This window comes from Fundulus heteroclitus, chromosome 1 (assembly GCF_011125445.2).
Source record: "Fundulus heteroclitus isolate FHET01 chromosome 1, MU-UCD_Fhet_4.1, whole genome shotgun sequence".
Lineage (NCBI taxonomy): Eukaryota > Metazoa > Chordata > Actinopteri > Cyprinodontiformes > Fundulidae > Fundulus > Fundulus heteroclitus.
Window position 1 is genome coordinate 34,593,323 of NC_046361.1, and position 17,390 is coordinate 34,610,712.

The following is a 17,390-nucleotide window of genomic DNA, read 5'->3' on the forward strand; positions in this document are numbered from 1 at the left end:
AATTTAAACTGTTGTATTTGACTGAAACATCATTAGATTAAGTTTGTAGTCCAATTTATCTTGGCCTGCCGCTATTATTCCACTGCAATGTACTTTCCTGGATACGTACATCCTGGAGTATGCTGTGGCACATACATTCTGACTTATCAGCTTGTCTCACCATCAACCTGGACTACAACATCACTCAGCAGAATAAAAATGGCGGATTTGTGAGACTGGAAAGTACATGACATTTTTTAACAGCTCTGCACCAAATACGTAAGGGATAACGCCCGACGAGGTGTCCATTATCAGAAATGAATGGACTTTCCTGAAGCACGGCATTATCCCGCTTATACCATGGTCACTTACAAAATAAATAAATATTAAATCAATCACTAATACTTTAATGAGTTTTTTTTTTTACAGTTAAAAGACGATTTTAATGGTGAGTAAGAACTATTTAATAGCTGTCGTTGTCAGGCGTTGCCAAAGGTAACCAGCTCTGGCCACAGTGCAAAAATTTTATCAGACGCAATGTTATTTTTTGCTGCGTCCTTTTGTCTCCCACCACCTGCACTGGGTCGAGGAGGCATCCTAGCACACAGGTGGCCTTCCTGACGAGCTTATCTAACGCTTCTCCTCTGCTATAGACAAGCTGCTGCTCCCACACCATAGAAGATGGCTTATGCCACCACAGAGTCAAAGAAAGTCTTGAGGATTGCCCCCTGCACTCAAAAGGATCTCAGTCTCCTTAGCAGTTAGAGTATGCTATGACCATTCCATTAAGAGTATCATTATTATGACTTCTGTCATGTTTAGCGTTTAAAGTGAACACCCAGGTACTTATAAGAATCCTCTATCTCAATGGCAGTTCCCTGGAAGTTCACCAGTGTCAGTGTGGTGGGTCTGGACCAGAGTAAATCCACCACCACTATTTATTTACCTTCTACATACGAATCCAGGCCTTGGAAAAACCCAAATCAGTCCCAGAATTTTCCAGGCTTTGAAAGACTGCATCTAGCAACGTCCTCCAGTCACCACAAGGAGGAGCCTCCGGCCGCGGCAGCCCCCGACTTCCCGCCCTTTTAATTCGCTGAGCAAAACTGGGAGAGTGTGATGCTTTCAGGTATTCCCAATAAAGTGTGTAAATAAGAACTTATTCAAACGTTTAGGGGAGCCCTTAAAAAAAGGGAAAAAAAGAAAAATATACAAGCAATCAATCTCAACTTATTTACTTGATAACTAAATAAAATGTTTAAATCATAATTTAATCAAGTCATTCAGACTAATCGATAGAAAATAATTTAGATAAATAAAATTAATTTTGTCTGAAAGGAGGTTTGACGGAATTTTTCCAAAAGTTTCACCTCAACGTTATATTATAAAATAATGGTTATTAATACGCAATAAATAACATTTATTTTCGACTCAAAAAACGTATGTTGAACGCTCGTTTTGAAGAAGATTGAAATTACTACACTTACATTGTTCGTGAAGGAGGCAGCAATCAGTAACGGTCGAGTCCTGTCAGGAGAACGCCACGCCGACGGCACGTTTTGGTCTACGGTTAAGTTCACCTCATAGAAATTGGACTTAATTCATATTTTTGAAATGGCTGAAGACTCTTGGGCATTACAGGTCGACGTTCAGGAGGCCACAACTCCTTCGTCTCAGGTTAGTTTTACATACGGGGGACACCTGTTCGTTGCTAGTTTGCAGATTAGCATTCGGTGTTAGCTATGTGAGGCTAACCGCCTGCTTGTTAACCAGTTGAGTCCTTTTTTGGCAGTTTCAGCTGTCTAAGAAGATCGACAGAGCGCGTGTTTCATTAACCTTGAAGGAAGACGTAAATGGTAATTTAATCTTAATTTGTTTTTTTTTTTGTATTGATTTAAATATGAACTGTAACTGAAACGTGCTCTCTGTTGTTTCCACCTGCAGCCAACAAGACCCAGGATGAAGAAAATGGAGCGTCTGGCGACAACGTTGACCTGGCAGAGCAGTCTCTGCTTAACAAACTCATCTGCCACTCTCTGGTGAAAAACAGGAACCAAGTGGAGGTCCTGCAGGCGGACCCCAGCTCCCCCCTGTTCTCAGTGAAGACTTTCCAGGAGCTCAGACTGTGAGTTCAGACCACTGAGCTGTATAATACACTGGAGTGCTGATTTTGCCGAAAAACTGAAGTCACCGGCCGCCATCTTGCTACTCCCTACTCTCACAGAATCACATAGGATTTGGTCGCAACAACAAGCAGTTTTCTGGCTGTGTGAAAACATTTCACAGGTAATTCTACAGTCAGTGGATGTACTAACACTATCAACTACTAGGAAATTAGGTGCTGAAATATTTTGCATGTTATTCATATTAAATATATATATGTATATATAAGTATGTGTATACATATATGTCATTATGTCTTTGTATATTATTTTTATATTTATAAATGTTATATATATTTAAATGAATAAAATGCTAAATGTTTCAGCACATGACTTTCTCAGTACTTGATAGTTTTAGAACATAGCATAAAAGTATATGGCATTTGACATTTTAAAACTTTTAAGCCCCCCTGAACATGAGAAAATCCTCGTTATTCGATGCTGTAGCGCACATATTCCCTAGTTACTGGGGGGAAATAGGGAGTACCAATATGGCGGCTGGTGGCTTCAAAGCGACTCGTTCTAACAGCGGGCAATTAGCACTCCAGTGTATAATATAGCTCTGGTTCAGACCTGCCAGCCATGTTTGTTTCTTTAATTATTTTTATTTTTTTTACTGCTCAATTAGTCCAGTTTGTGAAACTTAACCCCGGCTGCTTTTGATGTCAGGAAACCTGAACTGCTGCAGGGCGTCTTCGCCATGGGATTCAACAGACCCTCCAGGATCCAGGAGAACGCTTTGCCTATGATGCTGGCAGAACCGTGAGTTACTGTCTCTTGATTCTCGGGAAGTATTGTGAGATACCTTTAACAATTAACTATTCTCTTCTGTTTTTAAACAAATTTTGTAAGAGTGGTTTCTGTCTTCTGTCATTATTAGGACTGGGTATCATCTAGGATGAGCCGATTCGCTAAGATTGTTGACACAGCTCAGTTTGATATGATTTGACTCCAATATGGATATTTGTTACTTTCAAATTAATGCTGAAAGTCATTAAATCACCAAAATCAGCCAAATATAATTATGTTCAATTTATTGAACACTGATACATTAACAGGAAAATAAAGTGCATTTGGTTTAATGCATTTAATGTGTCACAGTCCAGAAATATGCCCAAACGTCAGATTTTTAGGGACGAAAGCGCCACTAAAATCCTGTCAGCCGTTCCACAAATTCGCCTCACTTGCACTTCCTCGCTGTCAACAGGAGCAGTGCGCTGCAATAACGCCCCCTAAGGGTTGGGAGGTATATTGATATTGAAACCCAGAATATTGATTTCAAATCAAAACATTGATTTGATGTTTTTCAAAACATCAATATTAATCTTTGTATCGTTTTTTTTTTTTTTTTTTTTTTTTGTATGCACAGCCCTAGTGATTACTAGGCATGGGCCAGTTACCGTTATTACGGTATACCATACATTTGAAAAGTAAAGGTTTAAAATATGTTTATGAACATTTTAACAAAATTTTAAAGAAACGGACGGAAATGCATTTCAGTTTGCTTAATGATGGCCTTGCTGTTTCCTACAGCTTGGTTAGGAAAATGTGAATAAGAATGAATGGAGTGAACGCTCACTTGCCACTACTTGTTCATTAAGAAGAACCAGAAAAGGTGAACTTAACTGTGCGTTAACATCCAAGTTTTGTCCTTTCAGTTAAATGCACAGATTAAAAATGCATTAAACAGTTCTGTCCATTCGTCAAGGTTATGATCAACCTGGTTTAAAAGTGCTTATGCTTTAAATATGATTAAATGTTCTGTTGCTGCTGGTGGTTTATATTTAAAATGCTTCAATGTTATTTGGTCTAGGGTCGGTAAAGGGGCAGCTAACATCTCTGCAGACTGCACACAGACGGTTTAGACTTTTACATTCAGGCCGACGCTACAGAGCCCCATTTTTTATATATATATATATATATATATATATATATATATATATATATATATATATATATATATATAGTGGTGTATTCACTTCATAGATGCTCTCTTTGCTTCTAGACGTCAGAATCTGATCGCTCAGTCACAGTCTGGCACTGGCAAAACCGCAGCTTTCTCTCTGGCCATGCTCAGTCATGTGAACCCCGACAATAAGTGGACTCAGGTGAGCAGAAATGTATTCAGCGCATCCTACGCCTGCAGTCCCAGCTTGCCTCCTCCTGATAAGAAACACCCCCCAACTCTGTCTTTCAGTGCCTTTGTGTTGCGCCGACTTACGAGCTCGCCTTGCAGATTGGCCAAGTGATCGAGCAAATGGGCAAATTCTGTCCAAATGTGAGTCTGGCCTACGCCATCCGGGGGAACGCAAGTAAGAAGCTGAAATTTACCTTTTGACTTTCAGTTGACGGGCTATGCTGATCTGTTTGTGTGTGTGTCAGAAATCATTACCTGTAAAAGATCTGTCTGAAGAATCAGCCCTGTTTTTACGATTGTGTATATATTAAAATGAGATTTGCATGCAATCTAATCAGATAATCTAAGGACTAAATTTATAAGTAATCACTTTAAGGTGTTCTTGGCTAATAAGTAAACAAAATGCACTGCTCAAAAAGTAAAGGGAACACTTAAACAACACAATTTAACTCTAAGTCAATCACACTTCTGTGCAATCAAACTGTTCACTTAAGAAGCAACACTGATTGACCATGAGTTTCTCTGCTGTGGTGCAAATAGAAAGGACAACAGGTGGAAACTAGAAACAATAAGCAAGCCCTTCCAATAAAGCAGTGATGCTGCAGGTGGTGACCACAGACTGCTCTCTGGCTGATGTTTCGTGTGTGATGTACACCCAAGTGGCTCAGGTAGTGCAGCTCATCCAGGATGGAGCATCAATGCCAGCTGTGGCTAGAAGGTTTGGTGTGTCTGTCAGCGTAGTGTCCAGAGCATGGAGGCGCTACCAGGAGACAGGCCAAAACATCAGGAGACGTGGAGGAGTCCGTAGGATATGGGTTAAAGTTTTCATATCCTACGGAAAATGAGCGCAAAAAAATGGATCCACTTGGTTTCCGTTTAGACTTTTTGTCCAAGGTTTTAAACTGAACCTGCGTTCAACCAATGAAACCTGGCAGAGCCGGGACATTAGCCAATCAGAAAGCGAGTAGGGGTGGGTCTTTGCGAAGCGGACATCTGCCAGTCTGAGGTTTGTCGGTGTTCCATCATTTTAACTTTTGGAAGAACGTCTCAAACCGGCCACAGATGGCATGAATGAAAGTAGCGGTGGTCAGAGGTTTTCTTTGGATTCATGAGAACCAGCAGGTTAGAAAGTTCAGCGGATCGAACATCTGAGAATAACTTCCCTCTGGCTATCGCTGCTGTTGCAGTTAAATTAATGAGTGGCATTTGCACCTGCGGCCACGTCATTTACTACATCATGTCTCGCTCCATTCACCAACGCCACGTTGCACCACAGACTGCCCAGGAGTTGGTGAATGCGTTAGTCCAGGTCTGGGAGGAGATCCCTCAGGAGACTATCCTCCACGTCATCTGGAGCTGCCCAGTCGTTGTAGGGAGGTCATCTAGGCAGGTGGAGGCCACACACGCTACTAAGGACTCATTTTGACTTGTTTTAAGGACATTACATCAAAGTTGGATCAGCCTGTAGTAGGGCTGAACAATTAATCGCATTTTCAATATAATCGCGATTTAAAAAAACCCGCAATTTCCAAATCGCAGAGTCTGCAATTTTTGGCTATGTAACAATCAGTGAATTAGACGCGTCCATTAGGTGTTGCTAAAATGTTTGAAGTGGGTTTACCTTCACATGGAAGGGAAGACAGTTGCAGCAGTGAGATAATCTAATTGTATTATTTGTTTTAGAGTTTATATAATCATACATAGCATTAAGTTCTGGTCAATCAGTTTAATACATTGACTGGTTACACTTTATGTTCAACAAGGATTGATGTCCCAATCAACTAAAGCTGTTCTCTTGAACAATATTCTGATTAATAGAAACATTAAAAGTTCTTGTTTTAATTAGTCCTTGTTTACAAACATCTTTATTTAGAGACCATTTTTGTTGCTTGTGGTTAATGCAGAGAAAAGTCAAAATTGCAATTTTGGTTGAATTATATCGTAGGCAGAACGCAATCATTTCTGCTCTGAGTTTAGATGCTGTGGGTGTTTTAGCAACTAATCTGCACAGCGAGGAGACAAAATGTTTTGTTGTTTGTATATGTTTAAAAAGACATGATAAATTAAACTGGGGAAAAAATCGCATTAAATTGCAATATTAAGAAAAAAAATCGCAATTAGATTATTTTCCAAAATCGTTCAGCCCTAGCCTGTAGTGAGTTTTTCAATTTTGAGTTTGAGTGTGGCTCCAAATCCAGACCTCCATGGGTTAATACATTTGACTTCCATTGCTAATTTTTGTGTGATTTCCGTTGTCAGCACGTTCATCTATGTAAATAACAAAGTATTTAATAAGAATATTTCATTCATTCAGATCTAGGATGTTGTTAGTATTCCCTTGATTTATTTACATTTTTTTTGAGCAGTGCATAAAAACTAACATCTACATCAGGAGAAACTTATATTCCAGGGAATTGGCCTCTGTGTTTGAAAGGTCAGATCTCATGTGTGTGCGTTAGCTCTTTGCACCTATCAGGAAGCCTGTGGTCACGTTTATTCCCTCCATGATTGTTTGTGTTCAGTGGCGCGAGGCGTCAAGTTGAAGGAGCAGATTGTCATTGGGACACCAGGCACAATCCTTGACTGGTGCACCAAGTACAAGCTCATTGACCCCAAGAAGATCACGATGTTTGTGCTGGACGAAGCCGACGTGATGATCGCCATGCAGGGCCATCGGGACCAGAGCATCCGTATCCACAGGTGGGTTCCTTTGCCAGAAACCTGATGATGAATAATAATTAAAAAAAAAAACACCTGAACCCCGCCTTCACTGTTATTTAGGCTGCTCAGTAAAAGCTGTCAGATGCTGCTCTTCTCCGCGACCTTTGAGGACTCTGTGATGAATTTTGCTGAGCGAGTGATCGCAGAGCCGAATATCATCCGACTCAAACGAGAGGAGGAGACGCTGGACACCATCAAACAGTTCTACGTGCTTTGTAGGGATAAGGAGGACAAGTTCACAGCGCTCTGCAATCTGTACGGCTGCCTGACTATTGCACAGGCAATGATCTTCTGTCATGTAAGTTAGAAGTAATTAGTTTTCAAACAAGCTCATTACTACTTTTTTTTTTTTTGATAAGTTATCTTGCACAGGAATGTCCGTGTTTTAGAATTTTTTTTCTGTAGTTTAGGTAGCCAATCTATTTGGGGCAACCAAATTTTAGAGACGTATAGCTCCTTTAGTGCCTTCGTTCTGGGAGAGAAACAGCATATAGACTCAGAGACAGTTTTCAGGTACAGAGAATGTAAGAAAACGCCAACGTTCAGTCGCAGTAAAAGCTCAGCAAATGTCTAGATGAGTGACGGGGGTTAAACACTGAAAGACGGGGTCAAATATGTCATCTGTAGGAGATCAGGACGTTGTTGACAGCAGCAGGTCAGCCAATCTGCCCCCCCCAGCATGGTGTCACAGCTAAACAGAACGCCCGGCCGGATGGAGATACTATGAAGAGAAAAAGAAATGAATAATATAAAGCTAAAATCTGAAATAACAGCAAGTGGTGCCAAATTGGAGAGAGCAGCAGCAGAGTTAGAGAAAGTGGATGTTGATGTCCTCCAGCAGCTTAAGCCTATAGCAGCATAACTACAGAGATAGCTCAGGGTAACCTAAACCACTCTACTTGTGTCAAAAAGGAAAGTTTTAAGCCTAGTCTTAAAAGTAGACAGGGTGTCTGCCTCACGGACCAAAACTGGGAGTTGGTTCCACAGGAGAGGAGCCTGATAGCTAAAGGATCTGCCTCCCATTCTACTTTTAGAGACTCTAGGAACCACCAGCAGACCTGCAGTCTGAGAGCGAAGTGCTCTGTTAGGAACATACGGGGTAATCAGAGCTCTGATATATGATGGAACTTGATTATTAAGGAATTTATACATGAGAAGGAGAATTTGAATTATATTCTTGATTTAACAGGAAGCCAATAAAGGGAAGCTAAAATTGGAGAATGATTATCTCTTTTTAATTTTCATGAAACTCCTGCTGCAGCATTTTGGATCAGCTGAAGACTTTGCACATCAAAATAAAACTGCATTTTGTGGACCTTGTTAACTTGTCTTAAGATGCTGTTTACCTACCTCTTATCCTTAATACCGATTGTCCAGAGTCAGTATCCAGCAGGTTTTGTGTGTTCCTGCGTTAATTCAGCTGATTTAACTTGGAGGCGCACCCATTAAGCTTTACCAGCCAGCAGATGCAGATTTTTGTTTCTTTAAGTTCAGAATTTCAGAAATCAGTTTTTTTTTTGTAAAAAATTTATTTTTTTTAAAGGAATATAATACATAAAAATTAGTACAATTCTTTATGTAGCAAAAAATATATATACTTTAAAAGAAACATACAGCAAGTTGCTCGATAGACATAGTAGTTTAGAAAATAAAATATCTTGACTATTTTTGCATCAAACTATGTCACATCTGTGTATTAACCAGGGTTCCCACTGGGTCTTAAAAAGTCAAAACATCTAAAATACTGAACTTTAAATTTAAGGCCTTTTAAAATGTCTAAAACAACCAGGTTTTCATCCAAGGTCTTACATTTCTTTTATTTCCTTTCTACCCAGTAAGCATTGGCTGCATAAATACAGAATAAATCATCATAATCAGAAGTTAAACCTGAATTTTCTGTTTTGCTGAGGGGCTCCGTTGGCCACTGGGGTTCGTACGTCGTGACTAAACTACAAATCCCCTGAAAACTGCAGGCAGGAAATGGCTCCCTGCCAAGTAAGGGAGCCTGCTGGAAAAGAGACGGCTCTAGGTGCTCAGCTAGCTAATCACACATTTTACCATCCGTTCCGCCGTTTGTCCCGCCGGCAGAAAGTCTGGGAGTTGTAGGAATTTTCCCCCAAGAAATGTAGGCACAGTACGCTCGGCTATGAAGGGTAAAACTTCCACGGAGAGTCAGTGCGGAGTCCGCCAAGCTCACAGTATGAGCGCAGAACACCTGAGTATGTGTGAGTACGCGCTAGCAACAATAAACCTTGTAAGTTATTCAATATAAAAGTTACATTTATTTTGGCCTTATGTGGCGTAGTGATATTACACACTTGGGAAGAATGTTTAGTGCGCTTTATAACCCAGTGTGCCTTTATGGTCCGAAAAATACGGTATTAAAGTACTGGAATTTATTTATTTATTTTTGTATTTTTTTTTTTTAATCATGCTCAATTTATTTGTCAGACTCGGAAGATGGCGTCGTGGCTGGCCTCAAGTCTGATTAAAGAGGGCCACCAGGTGGCGCTGCTAAGCGGTGAAATGACAGTGGAGCAGAGAGCTGCTGTCATCAAACGCTTCAGAAACGGCAACGAGAAAGTGCTTGTGACCACCAATGTGTGTTCCAGAGGTAAATAAATACTCCTGTAATTAAAACGAATTAATGCTAACAGTTGACTGCAAGGACCCTCACACGTTTCTTCCTGTATGCAGGTATTGACGTGGAGCAGGTGTCTCTTGTGGTCAATTTTGACCTCCCGGTGGACATGGAGAAGAACGCCGACAACGAAACATACCTGCACAGGATCGGCCGCACGGGACGCTTCGGCCGCAGAGGGTTTGCCGTCAACATGGTGGACAGCGAGCGCAGCATGGACATTATAAAGCAAATAGAAATGCATTTCAGTCAGTTTTTGTTTCCATTTTATTTCTTCCCTTCGATAACTTTGTCAGTACAATTATTTACTTTGTATATCTATATTCAGGTACCGACTTGTGTTTTTGTTTTGTGTTTCTCCAAGACAGAAGAATCAGCAAACTTGATACCAGCAATCTTGAGGAGATGGAGAAGATGGCGATGTAGTTTCCTGCTGCTTTCACCACAATCGGTGCTGTTGAAGGTTTTCACCAGGCCTGCTTGTTTTGTTTTACGACGGCGTCGAATGCTGCCCAGACTTTGTTTCTGGTACTAAGTTTAGTTCACATTCTTTTTTTTTACTGCTTTTCATAACGGAGTTTGTTATATTTGAGACTGTACAGTAACCACTGGCTGTTTAAAGGTGCATGTTGATGTCTGCGGTGTTATCTGAAGTAAAATATCGGTGTTGTTTTCGTGTGCCGTGTGTCCAATGTATATAGTTTTGCATGACGTGTTTGGGGTTGAGTTGTACTTCATTAAGGGACCCGAATAATTTTGACGTTTAAATGACCTGTTTCAGCCTAGTGGGGCTTCAGGATCAGTTTTATAACAGCTACTTGTAATTTTGCTTTAAGCAAAACAAAGCGCACTTTCTCAAAACCTGTTGCATAATTTCTCTGCTGCCGCCGGCTTCCTGTATTCAGTCGCGTATCAAGAGCCTGTATCAAATGCAACCACGCATCTCCTTTTGTGGACTTTGTTTTAATAAAAAAAAAACTTCAGTGACCAGCAACCATCTTTGTTCAGCGTTTGGTTTGTGGACGCAATAATTTAAACTATTTAGGAATGATTTTCTGGATCCATTTAGACCAAATGTAAAAACCAATGCATGTTAGAGGGATTGATTCAGCCCAGTTTGAGTCTTTTCCTTTATCTGAAATGACTCTGCTTTTATTTATTCTACAGAATGCAACACTGAAAATACGAATTTCATGATAAATGGCATCATAATAAAAAGCTTTACTTGGCATGCAAAAACTAAGGAGTTGCAAAGAAAAAAAATGTCAACTTTGGATTAAACTGGCTTGATATTTTAGATCCATCATGAACACTGCTTTAAGGCTTAAAATCACTGCAGGAAACGTAAGTTGTATCATGTGATGGTCTCGCTTTCTGCTGAAACAAGATAAAGTCCTCCCATTAGAGAGATGCTGATACCCATTTCTGGATTTTTTTTTCTTTTTGTAGATTTAAATTTGCTTTTCATAGACTACAAAACTCTGGCTTGCATGCATAAACATGCATCTCATGTTTACCGGTCTTTGGCTCTCTAAAGTGCCCTCAGGAATCAGACCCTGCGTGTTTTTGTTTTTTTTGTCTGGGTTGCCAGGTAATTGGGCTGTTGACCTGTCTAGGATGTGCATAATCCCCTCAAAGAAACAAGCAATGGACTACGTGTCTGGTCTGATTTCTCACATGCATCATTTTTGTTCAAAAACGCGCATCATTCATCAGCAGATGGACCACAGCAGGGCGCTTGGTTGCTTTTATTTGACGTTTTGTTGAACGCGGTCGCCGTTCTGGGAGATGCACAGCACCGATCTGTTCGGGATGCCACACCGGGCCAGAGTCATGTCCATGTCCGTGAAGGTCCTGCGTGGCATATCCATGGTCTCGATGAACGCCTCTCTGTAGGTGGCAACGAACCGGGCCTCTGCGCTGGCTTTCACCGCCCGCAGGGTGTCTGCGGGGTCAAAGAGCTGCTCGAACCTCCGCCCGCACGGCGCTCGGATGGCCAGCAGCAAGCTGCCCGCTTTGGTGGTCGGCGGGGCTGCTTCCGGGGATCCTGGCCGTGCTCCCTCGCCGCGGGGCTGTCCGTCATCCCTGTCCTCCTCCGGTCTCTTGCTCCGGGCGCCCGCTCCGTCTGACAGGCTGAGCTGGAGCATCATTTCATCCAGGCTCTTCCGCGGCCTCTCCTCGGAGCGCCTGTTCCTGATGGACGGCAGGACCCGGTACCTGTTCAGGGACGCCGGTGGACTCGCGGGAGCCTGTTGCAGCAAATGCAGAACTCCCTCCTTGTCCCACCTGCGGGCCTGCCGAATTTCAGGCTCGGACCGGGAGCGGAGACTCCCGTCCAGCTTGCCCCTGGGATGACCCTCCGGGAGTTTCGGGTCGACGTGCGGACCGCCGGCGCGCAGCGAGCCGTCCACGGCGGGTCTGCTCCTCCCTTTGGAAGACTTCGGTCTTGCTAAATGCATCGAGAACCTCCCTCGGTTGCTCCTCTCGAGGAGTTCAGCCTTCCGCAAAGTCGAGAAAAAGCCCATTAAGCTGTAAACTGGGAGGATTTATTTTATATATTTTGTTTAAAAACGTGTTTTAAAGAGAAAAACGTTACTGTGTTGTTTACCTTTCACGCAGTTGGAGCAGGAATTCCCTCAGCGCTTCACCGGCGTCGGCAGGCAACCCGGTAACCACGGTAACCGGTTTAGATAGAGCGGCCCCTGCCGTTGGAAGCCTGCAACTGCAGCCAACGTTCATTAAATTTTAACGCTATATTTAAAACGTGCTAAACCAGGGGTGTGCAAACTTTTTGTCAAGTGGGCCAAAGGTGTCAAGTCTAAAATATTCGAGGGCCATATATATATATATTACATAAAATAATTAAAAATATAAAAAAAAAAAAATTAAAAGACCAACATATCATATTGTGATGTGTGTTCTATACCTGGCTGCACAGTGAACCAGTGGGTAGCGCTGTTGCCATGCAGCAAGAAGGTCCTGGGTTCAAGTCTTTCTGCATGGAGTTTGCATGTTCTCCCTGTGCATGGGTGGATTCTCTCCTGGTACTCCAGCTTCCTCCCACAGTCCAAAAAACATGACCTTTTACGTTAATTGGCCTCTCTAAATTGTCCTTAGTTCTGAGTGTGTTGCCCTGCGACACACAAAGTATATTCTCAGCAGTAGAAACAGGATTTTGTTTCAGTCTTTACTTTTTTTAAAATTGAATTAAAGGCACGTTTTGGTGCACCAAAGTCTGCAAATGAATAAAAGTCATTGAATAGATGTAACCCTATTTACTATGAAATTAAAGAGAATGTAAAATTGTGGGTTATTAAAATATTTGTGTTATGTCTCACATTTTCAATTGTTAGAATATGTTAGCTTGTCTAACAATTTTACCCTATTTTAATATAGAAAAAAAAAGTATCCACATTCATCAACCACCGCACTTTGGACACCGCTGTGCTAAACGGTGATGGGTGTTTATTATCATAAAATAATGTAAAATTTGCTTTGGAAATTAATTTAAGATTGTGGATTTAAATCCTTATCACCCCTAGACCCAATGAATTAACTGTTGGATATATAATTTTTTTTCCACTTAACAAAACATTTAAATCGGTGTGTAAGTATACAGACTTTATTCAACAATGACATTCAACTGTTGCATTTCATTTACCACATTAACATCTGAAACATTTACACTGGTTTTGTGGAGATGGATTTAGAACTTTTCATTTCGTTTTTTATGATAAAACTATATAAATAAGGACATTTAAACTAGTGACAATATTTAAACCCAACTGATGACATTTCTATAAAAAAGGTTATGATGTTAGCCAAGAAATGTATCATTTTCTAAGCTAGTGTTTTGGTTCCCCTTTCTTACATAATGCCCATAACAATCAAATATCTCCATATTTCTGTTTAGCAACACCCAAGGAACAGCAAAAACATCAATTCAAGTTTACATGACAAAAAAAAAAAAAATCAGAGAAACATACAACATTATACCTAGAATGGGAATGCACAGGGTTACAATCAGTGTGATAAATTGCTTGGATATAGCACACATGCTGGGATCATCATACAGTAGCAGCAGTCTCCACAGCACTCCAGCAGGGGCCAATCACAGACCGACGCTTGTTCCTCTCTACGGTAAATCAAGTAGGTTGTGCTTTTGATAAAGTTCCTCTGTGATCGTGTACACCTCAGAAATGAGAGGCACGGCCTCCCCCAGCATGGCCACGACCTGCTCAGGGGAGCCAACGTTCATCACCTCGAGGAAACCCGGGCGTCCAGGGAGGGAATAGAAAGCCAGGCCGGCTGCCTTGCGGATCATGAACGGATGGTGATGGGCCAGGGATTCGTTGTAGGCCTCCCTGCACATGACTGACGTCTTGTCGTCCTCTTTGCTGGTCCGCAGGCGGTCCAGGAAGAGCTCGAGCCACCTCAGGGCCCGGTGGAGCCTCAGCAGAGTGCGACAGCCCGACTCGGGGTAGATGCCCTTCTTGTTCACGTCCACCAATTCATTGTCCAGCTCAAACTTGACCATGGACTGCACGGTGGCGTACTCGGAGCCGTTCTTACTGTCCAGGAAATTCATCAGGATCTGGGTCTTGCTGGCGGCATCTTTAGAAATGAAGCCAAAAACACTCCCCAGGCTGTTGAGAAGCCTGTTGAGAAATAAACACACACGCCCTGTGAGCACATTTATGTTTGCTTACTGCAGAGTGTTTGCATGAGTCTAGCTCCAAAATCAGAGAACGCACACAAGTATTTCTAAGACTACCAGGCTTATCCTCCAGTATCTCCTTTTTAATATGGTCAACTTATTTTTACAGAAACGAGGCACTGGTTTTTAAGGACCCTAATAGGTTTTAGCTGGGTAATTGAAACTTTTTGTTCAGTAGTGGATCTGTATTAAACACTCCATGTGTTTATTTCTGTACTTTTCCATGACTATGGCTTATAGCAAGGGTTGGGCAAAATATCGAGATTTTAAAAAAAGAGGTGAGACTGTATTGTTTGTATCAAGATGGTCTCTGTTGCATTATAATTATAGTTTTAATGTCCTCCAGTAGGTTATTTTCAGCCTTTTCTCAGCTTTTTGTTTAAAAATGTACCTGTGAGACATTTAGCATAAAGCTTTGATTCAGAGAAGCCTTTTTATAATTACTTTATAAAAAGAAAAACATAATGAGATAAATATTGTATATCGGCATTCAGCCTAAAAATATCGAGATATTATTTTTGCTCCATATCGACCAGCCCTACTTATAGCTAAATAAAACAAAAAAAAACTCAGTTTCACAATATAAAACCAATAAAAATTATTTTATTAGTCTATAGTCAGTCATTCACACCCTGACGGTGGTGAGCTATGTTAGTAGGCACAGCTGCCCTGACAGAGACCCTCTGACCACCGGCAGGCAATTCGCGTGAAGTGGGAATTTATTTCAATTCAATTATATTTAATTGGCGCCAATTCATGAAACATGTCATCTCAAGGCACTTTTCTAAGTCAAATTCTATCAGATTATACAGAATTGAACCAGCAACCCACCAATTGCAGGACAAACTCCCTAACTCCTGTGCCACTGTCGCCCTGTTATGTCATATCGTACATAACGTTATATTTTAAAAATGTTAATATGCATTTTTCATGTGCTGTGATGTATTTTACGCTCAACATTTGGTCAGGCCTTCAGCTCGTCTGCCTTGTTGGATCTGGTGTCTCTTGTCTTCATCTAGATTCTCTACACTCTTCCGGTCAGTCGAGTTAGCAATGCAGTCAAGCACAGTGATACCAAGCTCGTTAAACTGGGTACCGGTACCTTTGGCAGAGTGTACAGGTGGCAAGTCTTGCTAGGAAAATGACATCAGCACCATAATGAAGCTTGTCAACAGAAAAATAAAGCATAAATCGCTCTCATCTGTCCAGGCTGTGCTAAATTTTGCCTTGATTAAAAACAGTAGATCAACACCAGTGGATGACAGGATTACCCAAATCATCACAGATTGTGGAAACTTCACACTGGAGCTCAGATAACTTGGATTCTCTCCACCTCCATAGTCTGGGACCTCCGTGTCACCTGAAAATATGACTTAGCTGATGCCATCTCTGTTTTAAGAGTGGCTTAAAACATGAAAGGTGACCGTTTTAACCCACATACTGATTACATTTGGGTTTTATTGCTCTTAAAGCACAGATTTGCTACATCACTTGACTTAAAAATCTCCTCCAAACACTTGTAGTTATCCTCATTCACCTTATTGAGCCACACTTTTTCCCTCCACTTAACTTTCTACCATTATGCTTGGACAATGTACTTTAAACAGCCATCTTTTCCACCAATTACCTCTCTGTAGGCTATACCATTTCTATATTTAAAAAAAAAAACCTTATTGTTTTTTTTGTATTACATTGTTCTGAGCAACAAAATCTCGAGTTATTATCTATAGCCACCTGTCAACAAAGTTAAAATAAATGAATCCCGAAAAAGAAAAAAAGCATTTTTCTACACTTTTTAAAAACAAAAACTACCGAAATAAATTAACATAAATTTACTGAGATGCACTTTGATTGTGCGGCCCAACAAGGAACTCAAAAGTGCAAAGTGCAACTGGAGCCTCTGGACGTGACGTCATTCATTAGATTAAAATTGGACCCATCAGGTCAGGTGAGATAGGTGAGATGGGGGGGCAAAACGTGCTAAAGCAACCTGTAGGGTATGGCCCCGACCTGCAGAACGTGAAAAGTGTCTTGGCGGTAGGAGGAGGAGGTTGTTGGTCGAGTCACGGTCAGGTTAGTGACTCAACCTGAACAGCAGGTTACCTGAAAAACTCAAAGACCTGAAAAGTTGGTTTGGAAAACTGAATCCAGCCTTTAGCACTGAACTTTACCTTTGTCTCGTTCAGAATCTAATGAGCGCAAACCTCGTAAAGTGCATTTGTACCTCACGGAACATATATTTTCAATGACTTTATAGTCGTTATTTACCATGCCGGACAGAAACACTGAATATTTAATCACTTACTTTATAAGACCTTTCCATCCGGCGACGTAGTGTTCCATGTAGATCTCTCTGTTGGGCGACAGACACGACTTAAAACTGTCCAGGACCTCCTGCAGGCAGAATTTCTGGTTCTCCGGACCTGCCATAGTGTTGTTGTGTTTTTTTTCTCAACCAGGAAGCGCTGTAAGCAGAACGAAGCAAAGGAGCAGAGAAGACCTGCTTAACCGCGGCCAAAAGCTGGAGGAGGAATCGGGTGTAAAGTGACAGAGTCCGAGAGCGAACACATCCGGCGACAAAAAAAAAGTTCAAAGTGATGGGCAAAAGTCGCTCATTCTGGTTTTTCTACAACGGATTCCTGTTCTAAGCCATTGCTACTGCGCAGACTCGAACCGGAAAAACTCCGGAAATCTTCTTCTTCTTTCCTTTGATTGGCGGATTGAACTCCGGAAATCGGGGGGTTGCCTTCAGAATAAAAGCACGAGAAATTTGAATTTATGAGACTTACGTCAGGCGCCTAATTTATATTTGTAAATTCATTGACAAGTAAAATTTGCACATTTCTGTACAACTGAGCAGCAATGGGTATTAATAAGCACAACAACCATAAATAAATATATTGGCTAAAAATGTCAAAAGGGGGGAAAAAAACAAACAAAAAAAAACAAGGAGACCGAGAGGTCACTGAGTCTGCTTTTGAATGTTCACACTTGGTAACATTATATTAAATTGTGAATATTAATAAAAAAAAT

General features: G+C 41.2%; 3 protein-coding genes and 1 long non-coding RNA gene across 5 annotated transcripts; 2 read left to right on the forward strand and 2 right to left on the reverse strand.

Annotated features, from left to right (window-relative positions):
• Positions 1-1,473: 1,473 nt before the first annotated feature.
• On the forward strand, positions 1,474-10,363 carry zgc:193690 (ATP-dependent RNA helicase DDX19A). Of its 2 annotated transcripts, none has more exons than XM_036141656.1 (11): positions 1,474-1,656; positions 1,772-1,835; positions 1,924-2,104; positions 2,811-2,903; positions 4,147-4,249; positions 4,339-4,453; positions 6,801-6,978; positions 7,060-7,297; positions 9,451-9,613; positions 9,697-9,888; positions 10,009-10,363. In XM_036141656.1, exons 1-11 carry the CDS (start codon positions 1,594-1,596, stop codon positions 10,173-10,175), a joined length of 1,557 nt encoding a protein of 518 aa, XP_035997549.1. In that variant the 5' UTR covers positions 1,474-1,593; the 3' UTR covers positions 10,176-10,363. The 2 variants fall into 2 exon arrangements, with proteins under 2 accessions (XP_035997549.1, XP_035997556.1); XM_036141663.1 differs by having other exon boundaries at positions 1,475-1,656; positions 10,005-10,185.
• A 107-nt stretch (positions 10,364-10,470) lies between these two features.
• On the reverse strand, positions 10,471-12,393 carry ubxn10 (UBX domain protein 10). The gene is made up of 2 exons (XM_012875528.3): positions 12,249-12,393; positions 10,471-12,138 (listed from the first exon to the last, which is right to left on the reverse strand). Exon 2 carries the CDS (start codon positions 12,097-12,099, stop codon positions 11,389-11,391), a length of 711 nt encoding a protein of 236 aa, XP_012730982.2. The 5' UTR covers positions 12,100-12,138; positions 12,249-12,393; the 3' UTR covers positions 10,471-11,388.
• Positions 12,394-13,246: 853 nt separating this feature from the next.
• LOC105935228 (ceramide-1-phosphate transfer protein) lies at positions 13,247-16,823 on the reverse strand. Its single transcript, XM_012875529.3, has 2 exons — positions 16,663-16,823; positions 13,247-14,298 (listed from the first exon to the last, which is right to left on the reverse strand). The coding sequence occupies exons 1-2, from the start codon at positions 16,785-16,787 to the stop codon at positions 13,776-13,778; spliced, it is 648 nt and encodes a 215-aa protein (XP_012730983.2). The 5' UTR covers positions 16,788-16,823; the 3' UTR covers positions 13,247-13,775.
• Positions 16,184-17,255, forward strand: LOC118564255. Its single transcript, XR_004931735.1, has 2 exons — positions 16,184-16,430; positions 16,817-17,255. It is a non-coding gene; the product is annotated as an uncharacterized LOC118564255 (long non-coding RNA).
• The last annotated feature ends 135 nt before the right edge of the window (positions 17,256-17,390 follow it).

What these genes read in the sequence shown, in the direction of transcription:
- zgc:193690 (XM_036141656.1), top strand. Translation starts at nt 1,594, where the DNA reads ATGGCTGAAGACTCTTGGGCATTACAGGTCGACGTTCAGGAGGCCACA. An exon ending in CGCCATCCGGGGGAACGCAA is followed by an intron (nt 4,454 to 6,800) that starts GTAAGAAGCTGA and finishes GTTTGTGTTCAG; the next exon opens with TGGCGCGAGGCGTCAAGTTG. An exon ending in CACCAATGTGTGTTCCAGAG is followed by an intron (nt 9,614 to 9,696) that starts GTAAATAAATAC and finishes TCCTGTATGCAG; the next exon opens with GTATTGACGTGGAGCAGGTG.
- ubxn10 (XM_012875528.3), bottom strand. Translation starts at nt 12,099, where the DNA reads ATGCATTTAGCAAGACCGAAGTCTTCCAAAGGGAGGAGCAGACCCGCC.
- LOC105935228 (XM_012875529.3), bottom strand. Translation starts at nt 16,787, where the DNA reads ATGGCAGGTCCGGAGAACCAGAAATTCTGCCTGCAGGAGGTCCTGGAC. An exon ending in GGATGGAAAGGTCTTATAAA is followed by an intron (nt 14,299 to 16,662) that starts GTAAGTGATTAA and finishes ATTTCTCAACAG; the next exon opens with GCTTCTCAACAGCCTGGGGA.